The following is a 13,921-nucleotide window of genomic DNA, read 5'->3' on the forward strand; positions in this document are numbered from 1 at the left end:
CACACCCGACCATAAGACGCACCTAGTTTTTAGAGGGGGAAAGCAAGAAAAAAAATATTCTGAGCAGAGCATGTAAGCGGCTCTCGCTTTTCTTGCTTTAAACCCTTCCGTCCCTCCTCCCGCTTCGCTGAGAAGCCAGCAGAGCAAGAGCGATAGCTGTGCAGCACCCCTTCTGCTGGCTTCCCAGCAAAGCGGGATGAAGGACGAAAGGGAGCCCTTACAAGGGAGCGCTGAGCTGAGCCTGGCAGCGGCTCTTGCTGGCTTTTCCGGGAGGTGGGGGAAGAGACAGAGGGCAGCCTGTCAGTCCCTTCCTCCACCTCCCAGAAAAGCCCCCAAGAGCTGTGCACTCTTTAAAGAGCCACGCCTAGCGTTTGTGTGGCTCTTGGGGGCTTTTCCCCGAGGAGGGAGAAGGGACTGACGGGCTGCCCTTCTCCCTCCTCAGGGAAAAGCCAGCAAGAGCCGCACACACGCTCCACGCGGCTCTTTAAAGGGAGCGCTGAGCAGAGCCTCCCGCCTGCATTTGCTCCATAAGACACACACACATTCCCCCTGAAGGAAGGTGAGGACAGGTGACCTCACCTAGGCCCGAAGTCACCCACCCCCCCAAGCAGGCTCAAAGCTTCTCAAAGCTTTTCAAAATCATTTTCTCAGCAGCTAAGCATCAGAAACATTCCGCTTGCTGTAACTTCTCAGGCCTTTCTCAGAACCACATTGCAACTTGCTTTCTCTCCGGGAACCATGCCAAAGCACAATAATGAAACAACGGGAACACTCTGAAAACCCCCTCACCCCCTTTCCTGCCAAGAGTCCACAATAGTCCCAAGACAGCTTTCTGTACATGCTCAGGAACCTCAACATGGGGCAGGACTCCTGAGGGAGGAGAAAGGGGGAGGGAACTGGAAAGGGGTATATATGCTTGTGCACATGATTGTGAACTCGTGCATGCTTCTTGTGACTTATCACACTTGCTCCTTCTACCAGTTCATGGATGGTAGAAATAAAAGCCTTTTCTCCGAACTATTCCTTGAGTGTCTGTTGACTCCCACTTCCCTTTCCCAGGCGCAATATTTTTCCCACCCGAGGGCAAAGCCTCATAAGGCTACACCCCTTACTTTTTAGGAGGGGAAAAGTGCGTCTTATGGAGCAAAAAATACGGTAATAAAAATGTGTGGCTTACCTAGAAAAAGCTGCCTCTCAACTGGGAGAGTCAGAGATACAGGGAGTGCGTGGAGTTAGCCCAACAACAACAACAAATGAGGACCTCCACATGATTAAAGCGGTGGATATTTTTTAAGCAAATCCCATACCTGTCTGGCACGGGGCTCTGGCGTACCCTGCTCCGACCTTTCCTCCGCTGCTTTGTGGAAGGTTTCGGAGTTGCTCTTTGGGAGCGGGCGAGCCGGACTCCACGAGGCAGCTTTGTACAAGTTCCCAACGCCCGCCTGGCCGGGGGGCGTCGCGAATTTCGCCAAGTCGTCCAGGGACACCGTAGACCTTATGTGTTCAGAGGAATGACTGTAGCCCACGGGACCTGTTGCGTGGTGAGGCTTCAGGGAACCGTGGGATGCACTGAGGGCAGAAAGAGTGGCTCTGCTTGCTCCGGAAATGGGGGACGGAGCGTTCCCACCAACGTCAAAGGGGACCGTCGTCCCGACCCCTGAGGAGATCGAGCACTGCGGGGAAGAAAAGGCAGCTTTCTCCGCATCTACCTCACACGCTGGAACGGCATTGACAAACCGATATTCATACTCCGCCGGCGGTTCCTGGCTGACCCGGATAGAGGCCTCTAAGTTGACATTTTCCAACATGGTTGTGGAGGGCAGCTCCCCAGAGGATGGCATGGTGTGGGTCACAGAGCCCAGTTCCTTGACGTATTTTGCTGGGATGTAGAAAGGCCGGGCTTCTTTGTTCTTCCTCACGTGCCACCAGTGGTCATTGGTTCGCCTCAGAAGCATGTATCTCTCGTTGGGCTGTATTGAAATGAGCTGCCCATCCTTAGCGGTGTACTCAAAGGGGTATTCCACCAAGACGTATCTGTCCTCCTTGCCACCCAGGGAATCCATTCTTGTGCCCTAAAGCGGCTTCCTTGGAGCAACGTCTTCTTTCTGAAAATGAAGAAGGAAAAGTTGGTGGCATGGGTTGAGATAGGTAGGCCTGGAAAGACTAATGTTTGATGCAACTTGTCTGAGAAAATGAATGAGCAAACGCCTAGATTTTATTTCATCGGAACTGAGTGAAGATGGCGTCTGCCACCAGAGAAGGACTTTTGGATTGATTCAGCATAAACACCAGCATGTGAGGACATTCTGCAAACGACAGACTTACCAGCTGCAAAAAAAAAAGGAGAGTCATACAAATTTCACACAGATGCACATTATTGTTTATTTCAACTCGCCTGTGGAAACAACTCAGAGGCTACGAAAGAAGGAAGGATAACAACAGGAAGATTTAAAGAAGGAACTATTGGAAACTCAAGGCAGTAGAAACATAAGATGATTAGAGCCCCACTGAACTTGAAGCATGGGAAGCCCCAACAAAAATTTATAATTTGGCAGAATGTTTGGATTATGATATGTATTTGTATAATTTGGAATACTTAATGTGATTTGATTGGATTGTTAAAATGGAAAATTTTAAATTTTTTTTTTTTAAGAGATAGGTATGCCTGTGTGGACTTAGCCATTGGGGGGGGAGGCAAAAGAAAGAGTTCTGTAACAAGCAGAATCCTACAACTCACGTAAGAGGCAAATGTAGGATAAATCCACTTAGTTTTTGTCAGGACAGGCCCTACCATTAGGCAGAGTGAAGTGGCCGCCCCAGGCACTAGGTTCTGGTTGCTGTAAAGGCCACCAAATTGTTAGTTTTCAAAGATATGAGTACAGTGGTACCTCGGGTTAAGTACTTAATTCGTTCCGGAGGTCCGTTCTTAACCTGAAACTGTTCTTAACCTGAAGCACCACTTTAGCTAATGGGGCCTCCTGCTGCTGCCGTGCCGCCGGAGCACGATTTCTGTTCTCATCCTGAAGCAAAGTTCTTAACCTGAAGCACTATTTCTGGGTTAGCGGAGTTTGTAACCTGAAGCGTATGTAACCTGAGGTACCACTGTATTGTATTTTTACTGCCTGGGATGGGGAGAGGTGCTTGTGGGTTTTTCTGCCTCAGGTGGCAAAACGTGAGGGGAGGGCAAAAGGTACAGGGCCAGCCTTTGTTTTGCCCAATCATTTTGCTTATGCTAGCCAGAGAGAGGGGTCTATGCAGAGCACCTTTTCTAAATTCATTCCTAACCAGTTTTAAAAAGAAATAGTGGAGATGGGTACAACACAGAAGCTGACACCAGAAAACTAACACAACAGAACATTTCCCAACTCCGTTCTTGTTAAGTTGTGGGTGAACATATCAGACGACACAACGATTCTTCAGACAGCTCTTGTTTATTCACAGGCCAGAACAGAACTGAACTGAAGGGCTCAGTCAGCCTGCTTATATAGAGCTCAACTACAAAGCAACAGTAACAACTTTCTGTAACTATCCAATCACTGAACGTACTTTCAATCCCTTATTTGCATATGTGGACCTGAGTGAAAACTATCTACAGTATCCCCCTGCTGGCTCAGGAAGAGAACTTCAGTACATAAGAGTTCTAGCTGTACCCAAATGTTGTTTTGAACTGCCATGTCTCTACCCTCAGTGTCACCCCCTGATCACACTCTCAAACCAGTTTCCCCTATCAATTTCAATCCACCCTTGCTTTATTCAAACCTCGGCTGTTTAAAACTGCCGCTTTTTCTCCTTTCAGTGTCTCTCTCTTCTTGCCATACTCAAACGTCTCCCTTATTCCATTCCCCCAGTTGCTTCATGTGAGATAAAGGATGTGGAGTCCTCAGATATTCAAGAGTGCTTTACTCAGACGTCTACCATTGTTTAAAACTGCCGTTTCTCTGTTTCTTCCATCCCTGCTTTACACATACTTCTGCGTTGTTGCAAACCACCTCTTTGTGACACTAAGAATCCTCTAGTGGGATGACGACAGCATTACATTTTTATGTATATAGGAAGAAATATAAACAAAACCACTGTTCTATTAGAACTGCTTGCAAGAAAATGCACATTGGGGCAACACTGCATATAAAAATACATCTACCAAGTTAAATGCATGCAAAAATGTGCATACATTTTCATCCAGACTTAACCCCCTCCTCCCCACCCCACCCTCATCGCTGGCTAGCTACTGTGGAGGACCAAGCTTAGGATTGGGAAATACAGTATAGAGAAACTAGAATTGGCATGTCAGCTATCCCCTACCTGAGAGCAGCTTTAGGAAAACCTCTTTCCTACTGGAGCTTCCAAAATGAGCAGCTGGATCATGAATCTGGCTGGTTTTGATAGAAGAAACCCTGCTCTCTTGCTTTTCCTCCCATACTGATAGATGCTGACTTCTCTGCGTCTGAGGTGGTGGACTTCCTCCAAACAGCAGAAGGGCTTCCTCTTCGGCAGTTTCTCTGCTTTTTGAGTCCCGATGGGGGGGGGGGGAATCCCCAGACTAGATTACAGACTTGCAAATGGCGTTCCCGGATGAGGGCTTCAGGCCGAGGGCTTCCCAACACTTCTCTGAAAAAGTAAAAAAAAAAAAAATTCATTTCAACAGCGTGCATTGAGAAATGCAATCAGATAGCCCCCACTATTAAAACTTCTCCGGTGGTCTTCCAGGATAACAATATGGCACTGGTTAATAAGTACTGATGCTTTTGAATTATGGTGCTGGAGGAGACTCTTGAGAGTCCCATGGACTGCAAGAAGATCAAACCTATCTATTCTGAAGGAAATCAGCCCTGAGTGCTCACTGGAAGGACAGATCCTGAAGCTGAGGCTCCAATACTTTGGCCACCTCATGAGAAGAGAAGACTCCCTGGAAAAGACCCTGATGTTGGGGAAGATGGAGGGCACAAGGAGAAGGGGACGGCAGAGGACGAGATGGTTGGATAGTGTTCTTGAAGCTACCAGCATGAGTTTGACCAAACTGCGGGAGGCAGCGGAAGACAGGCGTGCCTGGCGTGCTCTGGTCCATGGGGTCACGAAGAGTCGGACACAACAAAACGACTAAACAACAACAACAATAAGTAGCCTGGGCAAGTAGCAAGGGCTACTTTTGAAAACAGGTCTGAAGGCTTCTCCATCTCCTTCTGAAAGCTAGCCATTTCTGCTCCCTCCATCTTCCCTCTAGGTTAGCAACAGAGAGGGCCGGATTGCCCCAAAGGCCCTCCGCTGATATAGATGAAGCTGGCAAAGTAAAACGCTTGCGAACACTAAGCTAGGAGTAAGTCACCCCACTGAGTGCTGTGACCTATTCCTGAGTGAGCATGCACCGAATTGTTGTGCAAACCACCCATTTGGGGAATTTAATAAAGCAGTCAATATGCCAGCCTAGTTTCTGTTGTGCAGTGTGCTGTTCCTATCCCCTGGTCCACAGTGCGAGCTGCAGCCAACAGTATTCTTTGCCCAGGCTTATGGCTATTAAATAATCTATGGCCTGTGAAAGTGTGGGGAGAGAACAGTTATTATGATAATTTTTTTTACTATTAGGCTGTCTGTCAGTATGCTTTCGACGATGTTTGTATTATGATTCTATCACTGATGTTTTGCAATGTGTTTCCGATGTTGTATACCGCCCTGGCATCTTTTGATAAAAGGTGATATATAAATTGTAATATTAATATTAATATTAATGATAATAAAGGTAAAGGGACCCCTGACCATTAGGTCCAGTCGTGGCCGACTCTGGGGTTGCGGCGCTCATCTCGCTTTATGGCCGAGGGAGCTGGCGTACAGCTTCCAGGTCATGTGGCCAGCATGACTAAGCCGCTTCTGGCGAACCAGAGCAGCGCACGGAAACGCCGTTTACCTTCCCGCTGGAGCGGTACCTATTTATCTACTTGCACTTTGATGTGCTTTCAAACTGCTAGGTTGGCAGGAGCAGGGACCGAGCAACGGGAGCTCACTCCATTGTGGGGATTCGAACTGCCGACCTTCTGATCGGCAAGTCCTAGGCTCTGTGGTTTAACCCACAGCGCCACCCACGTCCCATTAATGATCATACGCCTGTGCTACCCTTACAAAGGATTCCTTAATGATGGTTAAGCAAGATGTATTCAAAACAAGAAGATGTGTGGAAACCGGAAGGGTTTTAGTTTGCATATTAATAGCACGTTGCATTCTAGAGCTAACATTGCACTGCGCTAACCAGTGCGCACTGCTCTGATGATAGCACAAATGCCACACCGCACTGTCATAACAAAGGCAGCACAGTGCGTGGGTGTGCCTGTCTCGGAGCTCTTCCGTTTGTCAGTCTGTGCACAACCAGCTCTCTCTGTTTTCCTCCTCTGTTCTCTTTTCCTTTTAGCTGGGAGGAGTCTTGCAAATAGGGCCAGACACTACAGCTGCGGCTGGTGCAGCGGTTTCCTGCGTGAATTGTAGTCTGTGACAAAACAATCTGCACAGAGCCTTACTTGGGCCTTGCACTCCCCGTTATGTAATGGTTACCTTTTCCCAGTACAGTGGTACCTCGGGTTACATACGCTTCAGGTTACATACTCCGCTAAACCAGAAATAGTACCTCAGGTTAAGAACTTTGCTTCAGGATGAGAACCGAAATCGTGCTCTGGTGACGCGGCGGCAGCAGGAAGCCCCATTAGCTAAAATGGTGCTTCAGGTTCAGAACAGTTTCAGGTTAAGAACGGACCTCCGGAACGAATTAAGTACTTAACCTGAGGTACCACTGTATGAAGTTGTGTTATGATACAGGGGAAGAGGAGAACTGCCGAAATGCTCTCTCACACATAGCGAAGGCACATGTGAGATGGGCCACATGATTGTGGGGTGCAGCCCCGCCGAAAACATGCACACTGATAGCATCACTTGCTGGCCATACATTTGCCGGCCGTAGGAAGGGACCAGAAGGCTCTGGAGTGTTCAAACGTCCCAGGTTCCCCATCCATCACACAGCAGAGCTGTTCATGTATACAGTGGTACCTCTGGTTGCGAACGGGATCCGTTCCACAGGCCCCTTCACAACATGAAAAGAGTGCAATCTGCAATGGCGCATCTGCGCACACTCAGATTGCGATTCGCCACTTCTGCGCATGCGCGTGACATCATTTTGCGCTTCTGCACATGCGCAAGCAGCGAAACCTGGAAGTAACCCTTTCTGGTACTTCTGGGTCACCGCAGGACGTAACCTGAAAGACCGTAACATGAAGCAAACGTAACATGAGGTATGACTGTATACAGTGGTACCTCGGGTTAAGTACTTATTTCGTTCCGGAGGTCCGTTCTTAACCTGAAACTGTTCTTAACCTGAAGCACCACTTTAGCTAATGGGGCCTCCTGCTGCTGCCGCGCCGCCGGAGCACAATTTCTGTTCTCATCCTAAAGCAAAGTTCTTAACCTGAAGCACTATTTCTGGGTTAGCGGAGTCTGTAACCTGAAGCATAGGTAACCTGAAGCGTATGTAACCCGAGGTACCACTGTATTTTTATACATGTAGCATACCCTTCAACTGTCTCGTTTTATGTGGGACATCCCAGAAGCAAATCCTGGTTTCTGTTTGGATCCTGGAATTTTTTTGGTACAACTCTCCTTTTTCAGACTGATGCTCTGGCGTGAATCGGATGGGTTGCACCAGAGCACTAGAACAAAAACTGCTCATTTTTCAGACGTGACACACTGGACGTGACACCGTCATGCGTGACACCTGGGCATCGCACGGCATCTGGCGGGGGGACTCAGCCCCCTAAAATACATGGGGGGCACTTAAGTCCCCTCAGCCCCCAGGAATTGGCGCCCATGTTGGATGCTATGAAGTAGACCCCTTCATGTGCCTGCCAAACTGGTCCACAGCCTGCAAGCGCGCTGGCAACTGGAGCTACTCCTGGCACAATCTCTCATCTGTGTTCGATGCAATTGACCATGTATCCTCCTAGTATGTCTGCAGGAGATGGGTTTCAGTGGAAATGTTCCACTCTTACCTCCAGAAACTGTTTAAGAAGGTAGCACAGGGTGTATGTTTCCGAGCACAATTCCAAGTGTTGCTGCTGAGCTTTAAAGCCCTAATCAGCCTCGGCCCAGTATACCTGAAGGAGCGTCTCCACCCCCATCGTTCAGCCCGGACACGGAGGTCCAGCTCTGAGGGCCTTCTGGCGGTTCCCTCACTGCGAGAAGTGAAGTTACAGGGAACCAGGCAGAGGGACTTCTCAGTGGTGGCACCATCCCTGTGGAACGCCCTCCCACCAGATGTCAATGAAATTAAACAACTATCTGACTTTTAGAAGACTTCTGAAGGCAGCCCTGTTCAGGGAAGCTTTTCATGTTTGAAGTTTTATTGTGTTTTTAATGTTCTGTTGAAAGCCGCCCAGAGTGGCTGGGAAAACCCAGCCAGATGGGTGGGGTAGAAATAATAAATTATTATTATTACTCAGACCCATGCCTCTTGAACCACAGGGGGCTGTAGGGCATTACATTGTCTCCAATGCTATTTAATTATATTTTCTGGGAATATGCTGATGATGGACCAACTCGATTTCTCTGTAATGTCTGAATCAATAATGGCCAAGGAGGTACTGGGCGAGGTTCCGGTTGCACTAGTGAGCTGGATGAATGCTAATAAACTGAATCTGAATCCTGGCAAAATGGAGGCTCTGTAGGCGAGTTGTTCCCAGATCTGGGAAGCTGGTAAACTTCCTGCCCTGAATAGGATCATGTTCTCCCTGAAGGAGCAGGTTTGTAATCTGCAGGTGTTCCCAGCCTTTGAAAGTAGTTTAACTTTGCCCATCATTGCACAGAAGAGAGTTAGAGATGGAGGAAGTGGCCTTCTCTGACAAACTATCTCACTTTCAGCAAGCAGAGAAGTGAAATTGACTAAACTGCAGATGAGGAATAGGTGGCTTTCAAAAACTGATTAATTTTTTTAAAGGAACAGATACAAAAAAAAGTGGGTGCATTGCTGCCGGGAACATAAATTAGCAATATCAAAAGCAGCACAATGGCCAGAAACAATTACAAAGTGAAAAACTTTATGGACTAATTCAAAACATCAAAACTAACAAACTGAAGTCTCTGAAAGTCTCTGAAAGTCCTTAAATGAATCACGGTTGCAGAGAGCAAGCTTTGTATAATCAGCAAATGACTGATTCTGATGTCGAACATAATCGCATGAGCACTGTTCCAGAGTATTTTTCATTCTCATGTACAGTGGTACCTCGGGTTAAGTACTTAATTCGTTCCGGAGGTCCGTTCTTAACCTGAAACTCTTCTTAACCTGTGGTACTACTTTAGCTAATGGGGCCTTCCTGCTGCTGCTGCGCCGCCGGAGCACGATTTCTGTTCTCATCCTGAAGCAAAGTTCTTAACCTGAAGCACTATTTCTGGGTTAGTGGAGTCTGTAACCTGAAGCATATGTAACCTGAAGCGTATGTAACCTGAAGTACCACTGTATATTATATCTATTCGACAAAAGATTGGTTAATGAAAAAATTACATATCTTTCTACTCATGAGTGTTGAACTAATTGGCTGATGAGGAATTCAACGAAACAGTAGCTGTTATCCAGAAACGCTGTTCAGCAGAGTTCAGAGTTGGACATCAGAATCGGACATTTGCTGATTATACAAAGCTTCACAGCTTGCTCTCCGCCTGGTAAAGTCTGGCATTGTAATTGTTTCTGGCCATCGTTTTGCTTTTGATATTGCTGGGAACATAAATTAATCTTTCTTTTCAATTTGGCTATAGCATTCGTTCTCTTGAATGCTACACACTTAAAGGTAAAGGTAAAGGTCCAGTCATGACCGACTCTGGGGTTGCGGCGCACATCTCGCTTTATTGGCCGAGGGAGCCGGCGTACAGCTTCTGGGTCATGTGGCCAGCATGACTAAGCCGCTTCTGGTGAACCAGAGAGGCACATGGAAACGCCGTTTACCTTCCCGCCAGAGCGGTACTGTAGCAGGAACCCCCCACCCCAATCATTCAGTTTGTACAAACTTCACACACTCACACTCACACACTACATATGCCACACTTCTGTTATAAATTCATAGAAAAATCAACCATACATCGGATTTGAACTGTTCCATTTTTATTTTACTCCATATGACAAGGACTATCAAAGGGGGGTGGCTTGGTTCTGGTCAGCCATAATCCCTTCACCATCCCAGCACATCCACAGGAGCCCTGCCCAGCTGCTATGCCAACCCTGATGATCCCAGACAGAAGACAATCAAGATCACAAAGAACTTGCATATGGGAGTGGATTCAGCAAGGACTGAAACAAAGGACAATGATCAGATCTTCCCTCTGGGGGCAGGAAACTGCCAACTCCCCTTTGTCTCCTGGAAGTGACTCATGGGGAGGGGGAAAGGAGGAACCAGCCAGGTGACAGGACACTCAGGTTACCACCACAACTCCTCCCTCAACCCCTCCTTTCTGTAATGTATGCATGATGTTTCTGGGGGTGGGCTTGACCTAGAGGATGGGAATTTCAAAAGTTTTTATAAGGTCTTGCACACCATCTTTCTGGGTCTTTCCTCTCTCCTGCAAGTGAGGGGAGCACCCTGTTGCAACAGTTCAATAAAGGCCAAGCCTACAGGCTGCTGTTTTGCTCCAAGTTATCCTGGTTGGTGTCTTTGTTTTTGTCCAAGGGAGCCCTCGGATTTTTCCGGTAACAGTACCTATTTATCTACTTGCACTTTTACGTGTTTTCGAACTGCTAGGTTGGCAGGAGCTGGGACCGAGCAACAGGAGCTCAACCGGTTGCGGGGATTCGAACCGCCGACCTTCTGATCTACAAGTCCTAGGCTTTGTGATTTAACCCACAGCGCCACATGCGTCCCTTACCTACACTTACCTACACACTTACTTACACTTACCTACATTTTAAAATTATCTCGCCCAAGTTTCAGAAGAAACTCAAAGTAAAATTGCATCGAGAATAAATGAAGCCATCACATTAAAGTAACCTTTCCCTCACTTCCCAATGGAAATTGCAAAGCTGCCGCCGGAATTTGAACATTAAAATACCAAAATATCCATACTCATTCCCCAAACACCAATGCTCATTCCTGTTCAAACATTGATTTCTGAAATGCATAGAGCAGGGATGAGTTTCATTGCTTATCCCTAGATAAGGTACCGTCACTGTTGCCATAGACCCTGGCCTTTGACACTCGGGCCATTCCAGTCTATGGCAATCTTGGCTGTGAGTCGTGGAATATCTGTTCCCTGCCATGGAGGCCTTTGCCCATCTGGCCTGAGAGGGCAGGGCCCTGACTGACTCCAACTACAAAAGCCAATGCAGCTGAACAAACTCTTGGACTGGGCCGTTGTTGTGGGATTTATTTATTTTTTGCTGTTCTTGATATTAATCTTTTGTATCTTCCATACATCACTACTGGGAAAACCATAGCTTTAATTATACGGACCTTTGTTGGCAAGGTAAAAAGCAGAGACATCACCTTGCCAACAAAGGTCCGTATAGTTCAAGCTATGGTTTTCCCAGTAGTGATGTATGGAAGTGAGAGCTGGACCATCAAGAAGGCTGATTGCCGAAGAATGGATGCTTTTGAATTATGGTGCTGGAGGAGACTCTTGAGAGTCCCATGGACTGCAAGAAGATCAAACCTATCCATTCTGCAGGAAATCAGCCCTGAGTGCTCACTGGAAGGACAGATCCTGAAGCTGAGGCTCCAATACTTCGCCACCTCATGAGAAGAGAAGACCCCCTGGAAAAGACCCTGATGTTGGGAAAGATGGAGGGCACAAGGAGAAGGGGACAACAGAGGATGAGATGGTTGGACGGTGTTCTCGAAGCTACCAGCATGAGTTTGACCAAACTGCGGGAGGCAGTGGAAGACAGGAGTGCCTGGTGTGCTCTGGTCCATGGGGTCACGAATAGCTGGATACGACTAAACGACTAAACAACAACGTCTTTATTTTAGTTCTTGTTGTGCTTTATGTGGAAAATGTTTAATTTGGCTGTGTACTTTTTTTGTTGGTTTATTCATTGCTTATGACAGGCACCCCCAAACTCGGCCCTCAAGCTGTTTTGGGACTACAACTCCCATCATCCCTAGCTAACAGACCCAGTGGTCAGGGATGATGGGAACTGTAGTCCCAAAACAGCTGGAGGGGCGAGTTTGGGGATGCCTGGCTTATGACCTGTTACATTTGTAATTACATAATATTTTCATGTGGTAAGCTGCCTTGAGCATGTTTTTAACTATGAAAAGACAGCATACAAATAAAATTATGTATGTATATACGTTTGCCACACATATGTTTGTATGCTGCATTTTCCAAGCACAAAAATATTACAGTTTGAGTGCTAGAAAATGCTTCCTCCCTAAAAAGGAAACTAGAGGAAGCACATTGTTTGTTTGTCCCACATGTTTGTCCATGTGTTTTGATCATAGAATCATAGAGTTGTAATAATAATAATAATAATAATAATAATAATAATAATAATAATACATTTTATTATACCCCGCCCTCCCCGGCCAGAGCCAGGCTCTGGGCGGCTAACACCAATAAAATCACAGTAAAAGCATAATAGGGGGAAAGGGGGGGACACTAATTTAAAATACAGCCTCATTTTAAAGTAGCTGATAAATCAAGACCATAAGGGGAGGGAAACATAAGGGTCAGACTGAGTCCAAACCAAAGGCCAGACGGAACAGCTCTGTCTTGCAGACCCTGCGGAAAGATGTCAAGTCCCGCAGGGCCCTAGTCTCTTGTGACAGAGCGTTCCACCAAGTCGGGGCCAGTACTGAAAAGGCCCTGGCCCTAGCTGAGACCAATCTAACCACCTTGCGACCTGGAAGAGTTGGAAGGGACACCAGCGGTCATCTAGACCAACCCCCTGCAATGCAGGAAACTTTTGCCCAATGTGGGGCTCGAACCCACAATGCTGAGATTGAGAGTTTCAAACTCTACCAGCTGAGCTATCCCTGCTGTCACCTTTCAGCTCAGTAAGGAAGAGAAAGGTCTCGTCACATGTTCAAAGGCACTCGCCTATATGATTTCTTTACAGGTTTCCCGGACTGAGTTTTTGGCTTTGAAAACACATTCTGAGGCTTAGTGCTGCTGGAAACTCAGGTAAGGGATGAAGTCTATTCAAAAGCTGAAAAAACTCAGAGCATGGCCACTTTGTCTAACTACCCCTGTACAAAAAGGCAGGTCTGTACAAAAAAAAAAAAACAAAAACACATCAGCGGAACAATTCATGCAAGCCAAACCACAATGTGCCACAAGCGCACCGTAGCTACAGGCGTCTGAAAAGCAATTGTATGCACATCTCGAGCAAGTGAGCCAAGCCACATGGACAGATGACCGTCCAACCTTTGCTAAAAAAACCTCCAAGGAAGGAGAGTATATATGTCTATATGTCACCTATAAGTTGGTCTATATGCCACCTTTCCACACTGAGTTGCGCCCAGAGCAGTTTACAACAAACATCCACTAGTCATCAAATACAAAACATCAGGAGGGCGTTGGTTGTGCTCACCCTATTATGGTGAAATACATACAATTCATTGCCACTAAATGTTGTTGTGGCCACTAGCATAGATGTATTTTTAAGAACGAATAGACAAACTGAACAAGGAGAGAGAGAGAAAACAGTATTTAGTAGTAGCTGGGGAAGAAACTTCCATGTTTCAGAGGAATGAGACTCTTGTTTACAGATTCAGGGAATAAACCCCAGACAAAGAGCTTTGTTTTCCTGCCCTGCTTGCATCTGCAGGGCTGCTGTTGCAGTGCTTAGAGATGGCTGGATGGATGAGTTTTAGCATGTGCTCAATCCTATGCCCATTACGTTTTTGATATGCATTTCCCCATTTAAAATATCACCGAAACCATATCACAAAAATCAGGAATGTGT

The 13,921-nt window shown here is 46.8% G+C and overlaps 1 protein-coding gene across 4 annotated transcripts in view; it reads right to left on the reverse strand.

Moving 5' to 3' along the window:
- Positions 1-13,921, reverse strand: part of ARHGAP27 (Rho GTPase activating protein 27) — a 69,524-nt gene that overhangs the window by 53,662 nt on the left and 1,941 nt on the right. For 2 of the 4 annotated variants that reach the window (XM_081166231.1, XM_081166230.1), the window contains exons 2-3: positions 4,303-4,608; positions 1,308-2,105 (exon numbers count right to left, since the gene is read on the reverse strand). In XM_081166231.1, the coding sequence (XP_081022357.1) occupies positions 1,308-2,063 (756 nt within the window). In that variant the 5' untranslated portion in view covers positions 2,064-2,105; positions 4,303-4,608. Of the gene's footprint in view, positions 1-1,307; positions 2,106-3,759; positions 3,916-4,302; positions 4,609-13,921 lie in introns of those variants that run through there. The other 2 variants (XM_081166233.1, XM_081166232.1) reach the window with 2 other exon arrangements.

This window comes from Podarcis bocagei (genome assembly GCF_964188305.1).
Source record: "Podarcis bocagei genome assembly, chromosome: 13".
Lineage (NCBI taxonomy): Eukaryota > Metazoa > Chordata > Lepidosauria > Squamata > Lacertidae > Podarcis > Podarcis bocagei.